General features: G+C 44.9%; 1 protein-coding gene across 6 annotated transcripts in view; it reads right to left on the reverse strand.

Moving 5' to 3' along the window:
- Positions 1-15001, reverse strand: part of MTA1 (metastasis associated 1) — a 427965-nt gene that overhangs the window by 325708 nt on the left and 87256 nt on the right. For all 6 annotated transcript variants that reach the window (XM_082242913.1, XM_082242912.1, XM_082242916.1 and 3 more), the window contains exon 5: positions 13579-13642. In XM_082242913.1, the coding sequence (XP_082099039.1) occupies positions 13579-13642 (64 nt within the window). The remainder of the gene's footprint in view (positions 1-13578; positions 13643-15001) is intronic.

The raw sequence follows: 15001 nt of genomic DNA on the forward strand, positions 1-15001 counted from the left end.
TAAAGCCCCATAGGATTCTCAAAACGCATCCACTGGTTTAATAATAAAAGGTACTAAGAAAAATAAGGGGTCAAAGAGTAAGTAAATACCATACTGTCCAAAAATAGATTGTAGCATAAGATATACAGGGGAGAAAGGGGTAAATTAAATAGCTTGCCAGCGGGCGCGGTGTGGAGAGATCTGGTGTGAATCCAAGTATGAAGGCAGCAGTGCACGAGGGAGTCATGTAGGCTGCCTTAAACGTAGCCAGGGACGCCAGTGCATGTGCAGTGCGCCCCGAAGAGGGTGCGCGCGCACCATCACCTCGATGTCTATAAAGGCGCATTGCACATAGCCGTTCACGTATGCGTACTACACACTGATACGACACAGAATGCAAAGATTTACGGGCATACGCCGAACAGTAACCAAGGGATCCCCTGAAGCGTCCATGCACGGAACCAGCCCGCAAACTGCGAGGTGACGTCATGCATGGGCGGTCTGCTGGCACACATAGTGAGCGGCCCCAGAAGGGAAATGGGTGCTAAGGGACAAGGAGTGACCCCGGCCACACCATAGTTCCCACCAGGCCGTCAAAGACAATTACCCCACATAAACCCGCGGGAGGCCTGGGAGCACTGGGTGGAAGCATGAGGGGTATCAGGCTAAACCAAAAGGAGCAGTGGCCCAGCCTGAGATTGCTGTAAGACACAAAAGAAAAAGGGTGAGGTGTTCGTACACAAAAAGGCTAGACAGAGCATCCATCACAACCCATATCCCATTATACACAATTAATGACATTGACATAAAATGCAACAAAATAAGCACCTAACCTTTGCAAAGCTCCACCAGTATGTGTTAATGTCCACCCAAAACCTCAGAAAGAAATATGTAAACCTATGATAAACTGAGTAGACCAGATGGTATTATTTCTCACACCCCCCCTGATGAAAAACTATTCAGAAATGGACAGAAGCTCAACTGGTCATTAAGCCCCGGGGGGCAAGAGAGGCCAATATTTTTCAATTATTTTTTAATTGGTCTATGTTGTTTGTTAAATCTTGTGATGATACGACTAGTTTGATGTTTGGAAATCATCTTTTTGCCAAGCAGGAGATCTGGTCTGGTTGGTCGCTCACCTAAAAGCCTTTTTGAGACAGGTGGATAAATAGCCCCTCCTCAGTACCCCGTCTCTGATATTGGCTGCTTCACGACAAAAAGGATTCATCGCTGGAGCAGTTTGGTCTGATCCGCAAATATTGAGTGTAAGGGATGGACTGGATCAGTTGTTGTGGATGTGCGCTACTGGCAAGTAAGATGGTATTGCCTGCTGTGGACTTGTGGTAAAGTTCACTCGACAGGCTGCCAAATTCTTGTTTAAAGCAGCAATACAGGTCTGGAGGATCTCCGAGGAGCCCTCCCAAATGAGGAATATATCATGAAAAAAACATACAAAGGTACAGCGCTAAAAATGAACAAAAAAGTCCTTGACAGGAAATTCAACAGAAAGAATTCAATAGGCGTGGGGTCCAAAATAGAAAATCTTGTGAGAGATCCTCCACCGACAGTTGTACACACACTGACTTTTTCTATCCAGAGTGGACCACTACATACAGTGGTCCAATGCACTGGTTACAGAATCCAATTGATCGAACAGCAACACACTTCCACCCTTAAGCAGATTCCACTTCATATGGCCCTCAATGGATATAACTTTCCAACATAGATAGAAAGACACTTCATAGTGTAATCTGTTCGGTACAAAATGTATTAAAATCCATAAAACTCACTCACAAAAGTTAAGACAGAATCTCGCATGTGCATCAAAAATCCACAGGGGAAGGGTTCCAACCATTAAGATGGCCGACCTCCATGCTTTGCAAGGTCACGTGATCCAGCTCTACCCAATGTGCGCTACTGGCATGTAAGATGGTATTGCCGTCCTTGGACTCGCGGTAAAGTTCACTCGACAGGTTGCCATATTCTTGTTCAAAGCAGCAATTCAGATGGAGGCTCTCAGAGTAGCCCTCCCAAATGAGGAATATATCTATACGATACCAAGGAAGAATATGGCACAGATTCAGAATATCGTGATCGTATGGCCATCATCCCCAATTGTACATAAAAACTAAATTGTAAAGAGAAATTGGGCCTTTTAAAAAGGCCAAGGAGGGAGAGAAAGGGATGTCTATGAATAAAGCCCAATTAATTGTAAAAACATTTTATTTGTCCACAAGTTAAAAATTCCACATATAGGTAATAAAATAAAGGAATTGCTCCATGTTAGATGTTGATACAAAAATACCATGCATGTGATCGTAATTGACAAATGGAGTGCAGTCTAGCGGTTCCCGGTTCATCTCCCCCTGAGGCACTCTTGGTGGCAGTGGCTGTAGAAGCATTGTATTAGCTCTATTCCCCACCACATGTGTGTCTCGGCAGTGAAACATGTCCTATCACAATCCCATAGGCAAAACTGGAAGCTCCATGAATTTGTGGTTTCAGCTCTTGAACATATTTTGATGCACGTTTTCTCGTTTGATGGCTCCAACTTCCTCCAGGTACAGAGTGTGGCAATGGGGACCTGCTATACCCCATCTTACGCGAACCTGTGTCTGGTGGAGTGAGAGTGTTTTTCTTGCGGACGAATCACTGTCATCTATAACGTGCCATATTCTTTCTTGGTATATTCCTCATTTGGGAGGGCTCCTCGAAGACCCTCGAGACCTGTATAGCTGCTATGAAAAATAGCTGCAACCATAGCTTTACTATGACACAGTGCACTATTAATATAACAATATAACTATTACTTTCCTTGATTTGCACATTAAAACCCAAAATGGCAGCCTGTTGAGTGAACTTCAGCGAGCGAGTCTACAGCAGGTAATACCATCTTACATGCCAGTAGCGCAGATCCACAACTGATCCAGTCCATCACTTACACTCAATATTTGCGGATCAGACAAAACTGCTCCAGCGACTAATCCTTTCGTCGTGAAGAAGCCAACCTCATAGACCGATTATTGAACAGGACCTATTCAGCCACCTGCTTAAAAAAAAAAGGTTTTAGGTGAGAGACCAACCAAACAAGACAGGATCTCCGGTTTGGCAAAAAGATGATTTCCAAATCTCAAACTAGTCATATCATCACGAGATTATACAAATAACAGACTAATTTAAAAAATTATTGAAAAATATTGGCCTCTCTTGCAGATAGCAGGAGAGGGTCAGTATGTGAGGGCTGAGAGTCGGATTTATAACCGTTAGTTCACAGGGAATTTGTGGGTACATTTAGGAGGGATCCCTGCGAACGAAGGGGATCGTACCCGTGTGGAGGATGCTCCTATTATCAGTATATGAATATGCAACAGGACATCATTCTACCTAATGACCGCCCAAATAAACCTAAACACTATGCATATTGTAAGACAGCTGGGGTGGTCTATTTACTTACCTGGTATGGTTTTTCATCAGGGGGATGTGAGAAAAAATACCACGTGGCCTAATATAGGTTTATCATTGGTTTACATATTTGTTTTTGAGGTTTTGGATGGACAGTAACACATACTGGTGGAGCTTTGGCAAAAGTTAGGCGCTTACTTTGTTGCATTTTAGGTCAATGCCATTGATTGTATATAATGTAATATTGAGATGTGATCACTCTTGGATGTGCTTTCTAGCCTTTTTATGTACTAACACCTCACCTTTTTTCTATTGTGTCTTGCAGCAATCTCACACTGGGCCACTGAGGGGGCGCCCTTTGTTTAGCCCAAGACCCCTCATGCCCCTGCCAGGCGGACCCATGCCTTTGGCGAGTTCATGTGGGCGGATTGTCTTTGATGGCCTGGTGGGATCTATGGTGTGGCCGGGGTCACTCCTGGCCCCTGGGAACCAATTTCCCTTCCGGGGGGGGGGGGGGGGCTATGTGCACCAGCAGACCGCCCATGCATGGCGTCATCTCGCACTGTATGGGCTGGCGTCATGCATGGACACTTCGTGGGATCCCTTGGCTACTGCTCGGCGCATGCGCATAAATCTATCAGTGTGCAGTACGCATGAGCAAACGGCTTTGCGCAATGAGCCTGCATAGATATTGATGTGATGATGCACGCGCACCCCCTTCGGTTTGCACTGCACATGCGCCGGCATCTCAGGCCACATTTAAGGCAGCCTACATGACTCCCTCAATCACTGCTGGCTTGCTGTTGGGATTCATGCTAGATCTCACCACACTGAGCACGCTGGTAAGCTATTTGCTTTACCCCTTTCTCCCCCCATATACATTATCTCACAAAAGTGAGTACACCCCTCACATTTTTGTAAATATTGTATTATATATATCTTTTCATGTGACAACACTGAAGACATGACATTTTGCTACAATGTAAAGTAGCGAGTGTACAGCTTGTAAAACATGTAAATTTGCTGTCCCCTCAAAATAACTCAACACAAAGAAAATAATGTCAAAACCGCTGGCAACAAAAGTGAGTGCACCCCCAAGTTAAAATGTCCAAATTGGGCCCAAAGTGTCAATATTTTGTGAGGCCACCATTATTTTCCAGCACTGCCTTAACCCTCTTGGGAAATTAGTTCACCAGAGTTTCACAGGTTACCACTGGAGTCCTCTTCCACTCCTCCATGGTAGATTTTAGAGACCTTGCACTCCTCCCCCGTCTGTTTGAGGATGCCCCACAGATGCTCAATAGGGTTTCGGTCTGGAGACATGCTTGGCCAGTCCATCACCTTTACCCTCAGCTTCTTTAGCAAGGCAGTGGTCGTCTTGGAGGTGTGTTTGGGGTTATGTTGGAGTATTGCCCTGCGGACCAGTCTCCGAATGGTTGGGATCATGCTCTGCTTCAGTATGTCACCGTACACGTTGGCATTCATGGTTCCCTCAATAAAACGGTAGCTCCCCAAAGACGGCAGCACTCATGCAGCCCCAGACCATGACACTCCCACCACCATGCTTGACTGTAGGCAAGACACACTTGTCTTTGTACTCCTCACCTGGTTGCCACCACACACACACACACACACTTGACACCATCTGAACTCAATAAGTTTATCTTAGTGTCTTTAGACCACAGGACATGGTTCCATTAATCCATGTCCTTAGTCTGCTTGTCTTCAGCAAACATTTGCGGGCTTACTTGTGCAACATCTTTAGCAGAGGCTTCCTTCTGGGGCGACAACCATGCAGACCAATTTGATGCAGTGTGCGGCGTATGGGCTGAGCACTGACAGGCTGACCCCCCTTTAACCTCTGCAGCAATACTGGCAGCACTCATACGTCTATTTCCCAAAGACAACCTCTGGATATGATGCTGAGCACGTGCACTAAACTTCTTTGGTCAATCATGGTGAGGCCTGTTCAGAGTGGAACCCGTCCTGTTAAACCGCTGTGTGGTCTTGGCCACCATGCCGCAAGCTCCGTTTCAGGGTCTTGACAATCTTCTTATAGCCTAGGCCATCTTTATGTACAGCAACAATTCTTTTTTTCAGATAATCAAGAGTTGTTTCCCATGAGATAACATGCGGTGCCATGATGAACTTCCAGTGACCAGTATGAGTAAGGGAGAGAAATAACACCGAATTAACACACCTGCTCCCAATTCACATCTGCGACCTTGTAACACTAATGAGTCACAAGACACCAGAGGAGGAAAAATGGCTAATTGGGCCCAATATGGACATTTTCACTTAGGGGTGCACTCACTTTTGTTGCCAGCGGTTTAGACATTAATGGCTGTGTGTTGAGTTATTTTGAGGGGACAGCAAATTTACAAGGTTGTACAAGCTGTACGCTCACTACTTTACATTGTAGCAAAGTGTCATTCCTTCAGTGTTGTCACGTGAAAAGATAGAATAAAATATTAACAAAAATGTGAGGGGTGTACTCACTTTTGTGAGATACTTTATCTTGGGTTACAATTGATTTTTGGACAGTATAGGATTTACTCCGACCCTCATTTTTCTTAGTACATTATAAACCAGTGGGTACCTTTGAGGATCTTATGGGGCTTTATGTATGGGCCACACTCTTGAGGTTTTAAGGTAACCTTTGCTTTTATTTTGCAATATATATCTCATGATTTAGAATGTAGTCCCATATACGAATTTAGATGGTGCTGTTTGTTTGCCCACTCTCTTCTTTTAGAATCCAGGACTCCCAATGTTCTTTGCTTCTATAATCCGGCCACTTTTGGCCATACCCTATGACCTTAGGGGGATCCTTGTGTGGAGCATGTGGGGCCCTGGCTACCCTCTCTGGGGACATTTGAGTTGCCTCAACTTGTGGCACAGTAAAATTTCTACTCATATTTAGGATGATCGACACAGGCTGTATTTTATAGGGATGGTACGCTACTATCATGTTAGCTATTATTACGTATCTATGTTTTTTTACATTTTCTTGCTTCTGGTTTGCTTATTACTATGCTCGGTTTTAGAATTCAATATTTGTGACAACCTCAAACACTCCTGAAGAAAGGATTGAACTCTTCCTGAAACGCGTCGGGATGTTAAGAGTGTCACCAGTTTTGTATCTACCCCATCTAGTCAATAGATTTACTGTTGATTTTTTATCATTTAGGATGTTGTAATACACTATTTTTATGATGTATAAATCAAAGGTTATATGGATTTATAAGAATACTTTATCCATTTCTGTTGCCCTAAAAGTCCCATTAGTACGTTTGGGGGGTGACTTATGTTTTCTTTTATAGACTCAGGGATGATATCAATATACTGTTTATGGCTTTCTGTGGTGGTTCAATTTCTACGGTTCTGAAGTTAGTAGCAGTCATCTCTGCAGTGTATGGGTTTCCACTGCTTCTGGACATCAATTAGAAATAATTATATGAGAGAAATTGACCATAAGCCTTTCACTGCACCCTTATTGTATCTGGACAGTGTTTGCGTAACAAACAATTGCATTTCAAACTATTAAAGAGGTTTTATTGAACAAACTTTATTTTCTAAAATTATTAGTGGAAACATACAAAAAAAATAAAATAAAAGACAATGTCACCTTGACCGTGGAATGCAGAGTGACCGTGTTGAAGCAAAGAGCCCCCTGAATCAGTAACAAATCCTGCCAGTGTTCTACTGCAACTCTTTTCTCTGCCGCAGTAGGTTTGCCTCGACATCAACATAAATCTTTCATTGGGGTTTGGCCAAGCCGTCTGGCTCCATGATGGTGACAATGTACTGGATTGGGGAAGTGATTCTTAACAATGGGATATTCCAACTCACCAATATCCACTATACTGTCTGTAAATCTCACATAGTTGTAAATGAGGCACTGGACATGCTGGTGGATGCACTGTTCTAACTCAAAAGGGCTTATACATTAAGACTTGACCACTTCAAGATCACAATAAGCAGGGCTTGACAAATTTTACTGAAATCTAGGAGCCAGCTAAAAAAGTTAGGAGCCAGTTTTTTTTTTTTTTAAACTAACAACCAAGCTTTATTTAATAAAACGGATACTAAATTTACACATAAATACGACTAGAACCCCACTCTCCTCTATAGCGCAATTGGATGGAAACAGACTGTCTGTCTCTCCACGGGATGGATAGAAAATAGAACCACCATCCGTCTGCTTTTTGCGGACAGGATCAGATGGCGGCAGATTACTGCTCAATAGAGGAGAATGAAGGGTCCGATCAGGTCTGCCTGAAAAACTGACAGGCAGACCTGATCAGTTTGAAAGCAAGCTGAAAGAAAAAAAAAAAAAAAAAAAAAAAAAAAAGCTTATTTCCCCATCCACACAATCGAGATGGAAGTGAAAATCCTCCCTGCTGTGACATTGTATTTTGATGTCGAGAATCCCCACTGTCTGAATACACTGTCAGCGCTGTAGCTAATTGGCTGCATGCACTGAGAGCGAAAATATACCAACAAGCCCGTTCATGAAAGGTTAAATCGATAGATTGACTTCTCATGAACAAGAACAGCTGGCCATACATGGTTCACGCCAATTGGATGAATTTCGATCCATGGCCTGCTTTAAGCAGTAGGGCATGAATTTTCACCAAAACAGATTTATCCATCCACTCTACAAAGCACAGATGGAAAATCTGCTGCAGCGACTAAATTTTGATACCTGGCCCTGCCAAGGCTATTCCCAAGGCTAAACAGTAGCCAACCAGGCAACATGAGCTCAACCAAAACAACTGGAGCCCACCTGAAAAAAACAATACACCCTGGAAGAGGATCTGATTCTCTCAACAGCAGCCTGCAAAACCTTGAAGAAGCATCTACAGATGCCAACACATGCACTTTATAAAACTTTGTGAAAGCGTGTACCGACGACCAAGTGGCCGCCTTGCAAATCTGTGTCACCGACGCCTGATGGAAAGACCAGGAGGCACTACGAGCCCGAGTAGAGTGCGTCTTAACAGGGAAAGGAGGAACCTGATCCTTGATGGAATAGGCCTGAATCTCTGTCTGATCCATCTGGAAATGGACTCAAAGGAAGTGGACAACCCTTTATGCGGCCCATTCATGAGCACAAAGAGTCTGACTTCTTGAAAGACTATATAGCTGCCAGGTACATCCCAATTGCCCGGACCACATCCAAGGCAATTTCCTTCGGATGTTTAGGCCTGGGACACCGGGAAGGCAACACAATGTGTAAATCCAAATGAAAATCAGAGACAACCTTTGGAAGGAATGAAGGATAGGGGGAAGAACCGCCTTGTCTCTGACTCACCAGGTAAGGTGAATGACAGGATAACGCCACCCTGCATGCAGAGGTGACAGCCACTAAAAAGGCCACCTTTTGGGGCAGGGAGGTTTCTGGAAGACTGAAAGCACCAAACTGAGGTCCCAAGGCGGCAACGGAGCCCGAAACTGGAGGAACCAAATGTCGGACACCCTGAAGAAAGGTACACACCAGGCAGTGAAGCCAAAGGTTTTTGAAAGAAGACAAAGCTGACACGTGGCCCTTGATGGTACTCAAGCCCAATTTCTGATTAAACCCCCCCCCCCCCCGTTGAAGGAAGGTCAAGATCCAAGCCACTGAGAAGGAGCAAGGATAAACCCCAAGAGACTCACACCACGCAAAGTAAGTCTTCCACGTACGATTGTAGACCCTCCGAAAAGTAGATTTCCTAGCTTTCAACAGTGTAGGAATCACCAACTCAGATAAACTTCTATCCTTCAGCACCTGGCATTCAACAGCCAAGCTGTCAAAGCCAGTGAATTTAAAGCAGGATGGAATATCGCTCCTTGGGACAGCAGATCCTCCCTTAGAGGAAGCTTCCAAGAAACGTCGGCGACCAGCCGCACCAGATCGGCGTACAAAGCTCTGCGAGGTCAGTCCGGAGCCACTAAGATGACTGGAATCCCTTCTGCCTTGAGTAGAAGTCTTGGCAGAAGCTTTAGCGGGGGGGGGGGGGGGGATAGGTAAATCAGACGATACTGATCCCAAGGGGCCACCAGCACGTCTGATGTCCGCCAGAGGATCCTTTGACTCTGAGCGCCAAACCTCTGTACCTTTCGGTTGAGCCAAGATGCCAACAGATCCACCTTGGGGGATCCACCAACTGATGAAACCCTTCCAGATGAAGGGACCACTCCCCCTTGGTCCAACGCATGCTGACTGAGATAACCCGTATGCCAGTTTTCCACCCCAGGAATGTGTACAGCAGGGAGGGCTGGAACAAATCGTTCTGCCCACCTTAGAATGCTGGCTACCTCCAGAGCCGCCAGGACACTTCTTGTGCCACCTTGGCGATTGACATAAGCCACAGCAGTGGACTAGACAACCCTGAAGATGATCCGTCCAATGGTCCAGACACAGTCTGATCGCTCGGAGTTCCAAGACATTGATTGGTAGCTCCAGGGTCCAGATCCCCTGAACAGAATGCTTGTCGAAGACACCTCCCCAGCCAGACAGGCTGGCATTCATGGTGACCACTGTCCAATACAAGGGGAGGAAGGATTCGCCCAGCCGCAGAATGAAGTCACCATATCAGGGACTCCTTTGTTCCCTGGCACAGCCTGATATGATTGTCCAGAGACTGCGCAGTCTTGTCCTATTTGGCCAGAATCTCCCTTTGAAGGGACCTCATATGGAACTGTGCAAACAAAACCGCCTCAAAAAAGGTAGACACCATCAGGCCCAGCACCCGCATGCAATTCTGGAGGGATGACCATCTGTTGGACAGCAGGAGACAAATTGCAGCCTGCAATTTCTGAAGTTTGTCCAGAGGAAGGAGCACTCTGGCTAAGGCCAAGTCCAAAGTCAGGCCCAGTTAGTCCAGCTTTGTGGACGGAACCAGGGCAGACTTCTGAAAATTCAGAATCCAGCTGGACTCCCGCAGAGTTCGTATTGTGATCTCCAGGTTTTTCTCCAGGTTTTTCACCAGAGCAGGAGACTCCGCTCGCAGAAGGAGATCAGTCCAGTAGCACAATCCCCCGTTGGGCTAACACTTTTGTGAAGACCTGAGGAGCAGAGGCGAGACCAAAGGGTAACGCTACAAACTGATAATGCTCCTCTCCCACGGCAAAGCGGAGGAAGCGCTGGTGACGGGCACATATTGGAATGTGAAGGTAAGCATCCTTGATGTTGATATAGGCGAGGAAATCTTCTTGATGCAGGGATGACACCACGATGCGAATGGACTCCATTCTGAACTTCTGCACCCACATAAAGCAGTTCAGCACCTTGAGATCCAGGATTGGGTGCACTTTGCCTTCTTTCCTGGGACCTGTAAACAGGCTGGAGTAAAAACCCTGAAAAAAGTTTAGAAGTCGGAACCGAGACAATCAACCCTTGATGTAACAGGTCTTGTACTGCCCCAAACAGACCCTGTAAGTGGTCCAGGGACAGGCGCAAGTTGAAAAGAACCTTTCTGTGGCAGAAGAGCGAAACTCGACCTTGTAGCCAGACCGAATGACTTCGTAACCCACTTGTCTTTCACCAAGGAAGTCCACAGAAACCAGCGAAGACGTCCCCCCCACCCCTGATACGGGTGAGGGTGCACCTTCATGTTGAGCCTTGTCCACAGGTCTGGAGAAGCCCGCTCTATGCTTGCCAAGCCAGGTTAGTTTGGATCCTCCAGAGGAAGGCCCTGAAAAGCTTTGAGCAGTTGTCAACGACCCTGAGAATCACTTCTGAGCCGAAAAGGAAGGCCCAAATCTACGACGGGGTTCCTTGCCCTTAGTAGCCTGTGGAAGAAAAAAGTTTTCTTCCCCCCTGAGACCTTAGATGTCATCATCCAGGGTGGGTCTAAACAGTCGATCTCCTTGAAAGGGAAAATCAGTCAAGGCCTATTCAGAAGTCTGGTCAAAGGTTTAAAAGTAATATGAGGAAGTATTCCTTTACTGAGAGAGTAGTGGATGCATGGAATAACCTTCCTGCAGAAGTGGTAGCTGCAAATACAGTGAAGGAGTTTAAGCATGCATGGGATAGGCATAAGGCTATCCTTCATATAAGATAGGGCCGAGGACTATTCATAGGATTCAGATATATTGGGCAGACTAGATGGGCCAAATGGTTCTTATCTGCCGACACATTCTATGTTTCTATGGTCCGCAGACCAGCATTTGAGCCAAAAGACACGCCGAAGGGCCACTGCAAAAACAGAGAGCAGAGTCACTAGGAGAGCCGAATCCAAAGAGGCATCACAGATAAACTGCAGCCCCTGACAAGCTGGTCCGCCAGCTCACCAAAGGCGGAGGGGGGGGGGGGGGCAGTTCTCCCTCCAGGTCACGGCGTAAAAGCTTAGCTCACTCGGTCAGAGTTTGCGACACCAGGGCAATGGTGAATACCGGCCTCAGTGCCAAAAGAGCCAGAGTGTACATATTGCAGGCCACAGCCTCCGCCTTCACTTTCCTGCCAGCTGGATCCTTAACCTCCCTGGCAGTGTGATTCTTTCGGATTTTAGGTGCTGAAAGCGGTACCATTATTTTGCATGTAATTTTCTTAAGAATGAGCAGCCCAAACCAACTATTTACATATGATTTTTTTTTTACTGTGCGTTCTTCTTCGGGTATGATAAAGTTTGAAACAAAAAAATCATAAAATAAAAAACTATAAATAAGTTAAAGTATGTATGTATACATCCATTATAATATATATATATATATATATATATATATATATATATATATATATATATTATATATACATACACACACACATATACATACATACATACATATACACAGTAAAACTGCAGGAAAGGGCACTGGGGGGACTATATTTAATCAGTGTGTTTTACATTTGAATTTGCCGCCGGTTCCACCCCCCTGCGAACGTCACGTCGCAGGAGACGGAAGTCGGGGCACAGAGAGGACCGGGAGGAAGCTCCACCACCGCACACCGCCGGGATACATCGCTGGATCCCGGTGACAAGGTAAGTAACCCCTCTACCAGGATCCAGCGATCTTCCTAGCGGTACCCCGAGTGTGGCTCGGGGTTACCGCTTTTGGCACTGAAATTTAACCCCGAGCCACGCTCGGGAATACCGCTAGGAAGGTTAAAGGCCAGGGACTCTACAAACGGAATCATGGTTGCCTTGTTCAATCTAGAAACAGGAGGGTCCACCACCGATGAAACAGTCTACTTCTTAAGAAAGGACTCCTCATAGGGGTCAACGCCTAGTAAAGTGCTTAGGGACCCCACGGGGAAGCTTTGATCGTCCCCACTCTTTAACGACAATTCTGTCAAAATAGGCGTGGAAAGGAAATACCTTTTGCCGCTCTGGATGGCTTGTGAGTGCCAAACGGAAACCTGCGCTTCCGTCACAGCTGCATCCTCCATCTTCAAGGTCTCATGCACACATACAATCAGTCCACCCCAAATCCCTCCCGGGGAAGAGGGGGGGGGGGGGGGGGGGACAGCTACTCACCATTCCAGGAACCAAGGGGGCACCGCTCCACACAGAACCCCTCTCCATCGAAATGAGGGGGGGGGGTGTCGGCCAGGAGGAAAGTTGAAACTCGGGCCCGAGAACCGTATCATATGCGACCTTGCGAGACGTTGATTCTCTGGCCAGCCCCTGTCTGGCAGGCTATGTCGTGGCTGACCTAGCGAGGAGTGGAGGTCTGCGCGAGCTCGCTGGCCAGTCTAGGGTGACCACTGAATCTAAATTATCCAGCCCATCGCCCAGTCTGGTAGTTGATTGTAGATCTCACAGGGAAAAAAAAATAAAAAAAATCGGAGGAGAAAAAATTTCTATCTAAAAAGAAAAAATTGCCAGAACCAAAGATCCCAGCAAGGAACTAGGTCCTTACTCCTAACTAGGCAGAAAAAAAACGTGCCTATAGCAGAGAGGGAGTATACCCCCTGGGACTGCCAATGGGCATAGCCAGACTATCTGCCTAGTGCCCTACTCCTTTAGAGGGGAAGTATAACCCAACAGTTATGAAGATATGAAGCCGTAATGAACGAAAGAGAAAAGGTAGAAGCCAAACAAATAATGCAATTCTTGGGGCATCAAAATGTAGCTGTAAAATACTGTACCTCTAAAGTCTGAATATACTACAAGATAGAATTCAAACATCGCACCATTGTAAGAAAAGTAGAGTTGGTGTACACAAAACAAGCAAAAGAAAAAAAAATATCAAAAGACAAATACATACCTCTCTTTCCAAGTAAGATTTTAAGGATTCAGTTTCATTTAAGAGTGTAACACTGCATTTGCCCCTAAAAGTCAGACAAAAAAAATAAACAGTAAACTATATTTTTCCCATTGGAGAAGACAAACATCAAAATATACAGCCTGCTTATTCAAAGACCATCAATGTTCAGCAGACCTACTGTAGGTTTTTACTTCTATTAAAGAACAATGGAGGCAATACCTACGTATACACATTATGTTATTTCCAAAACTACAGGTGACATCTGAAAGTCTAACTCAACAATTTCAAAATTGTAAACACTTAGATGAGTGGTCATTTTAAGAAAAGTGATTTTGTATATAGTGTCTTTATTTGTTGATTCCTGGAATGTGAGCAATTATAGTATGACTAAGGCAGGCCATAGATGGATCTAACCGTGAATGAGCAGGATGAATGTACCAAGTAGATCAATCAATTTGGGTACAATCAGCCTGCTGTATTCACTTGAGATTATCACGAGCGGATGATGTAGCCACCAGCAAAAATCACTGTCTTCTCCCAGTGGGGATGGCTATACAGTGTCATGACCACTACGTTTACTGTAATTTGAAAAATAGGGTTGGAATTTGTCAAAAATATGCAAATGATTGACACATTCATCCAACAATTTTTTTTTTTTTTTTTACAAATAGACCCCTTAATGCTACATTCAGTCACATTTAGTGCTCAAAAATGCAAATACTGTTTGCTGCAAATGTAAGGCGAGTTAGGGGTGAAGTAAGGAATGAAAAAGTAGAAGACTCCATAGAACAAGAATGGTGAGAAGGTGTGCAGATATTCTCCTCGTGGTTTAGGTTGGTGCTCTATGAAGCTACACAGGTTAAGTGCATATTGAATAGGAGGCAAAATATACCACATATGAAAACACTTTTGCTTCCTTCCTCCATAACCCCTTTAAAATAGATTTGTCAGAATACAAGGTTAGCTTGTAATACACTGGTAAGAACTCTAAGATTAGCCGATAAGTCAGTTCCAACCTGGTGAAGTGAGTGCATAAAAGCACAGGAGGATGCATTTCCTTTAGAGTGTAAGCTCTGGTGAGGAGTTGTCAAGACTGGGCTGAAGATCCACCAAGCTGGAGAAGTCCTTCCTTGGATGGACAGGAGCACAAATAAGTTGAGAGAAGGAGTATGCTTGTTCCAAGTCGCCAAGGTGCTCTATTAGAGGGGTCTCAAAAAAGCCTCAAAAAGGAGGCTATTATTTACAGATAGTTGGAAGGGAGAGGAGAACTTCAGGAGAACATTGTCTAGATAACCTGGATGCCCTGATTTTTTTTTTTAATCATGTAAAAAAAATATATAGGATTAAAAAGAAGGAATCGAACAATTGAAGAGCATGAAAAAAAAAAAAAAAAACCTGCTACAATTCATATGTAACAAAATGT

Source organism: Pelophylax lessonae, assembly GCF_965119305.1.
Source record: "Pelophylax lessonae genome assembly, chromosome: 13".
In the NCBI taxonomy this organism is placed as follows: domain Eukaryota; kingdom Metazoa; phylum Chordata; class Amphibia; order Anura; family Ranidae; genus Pelophylax; species Pelophylax lessonae.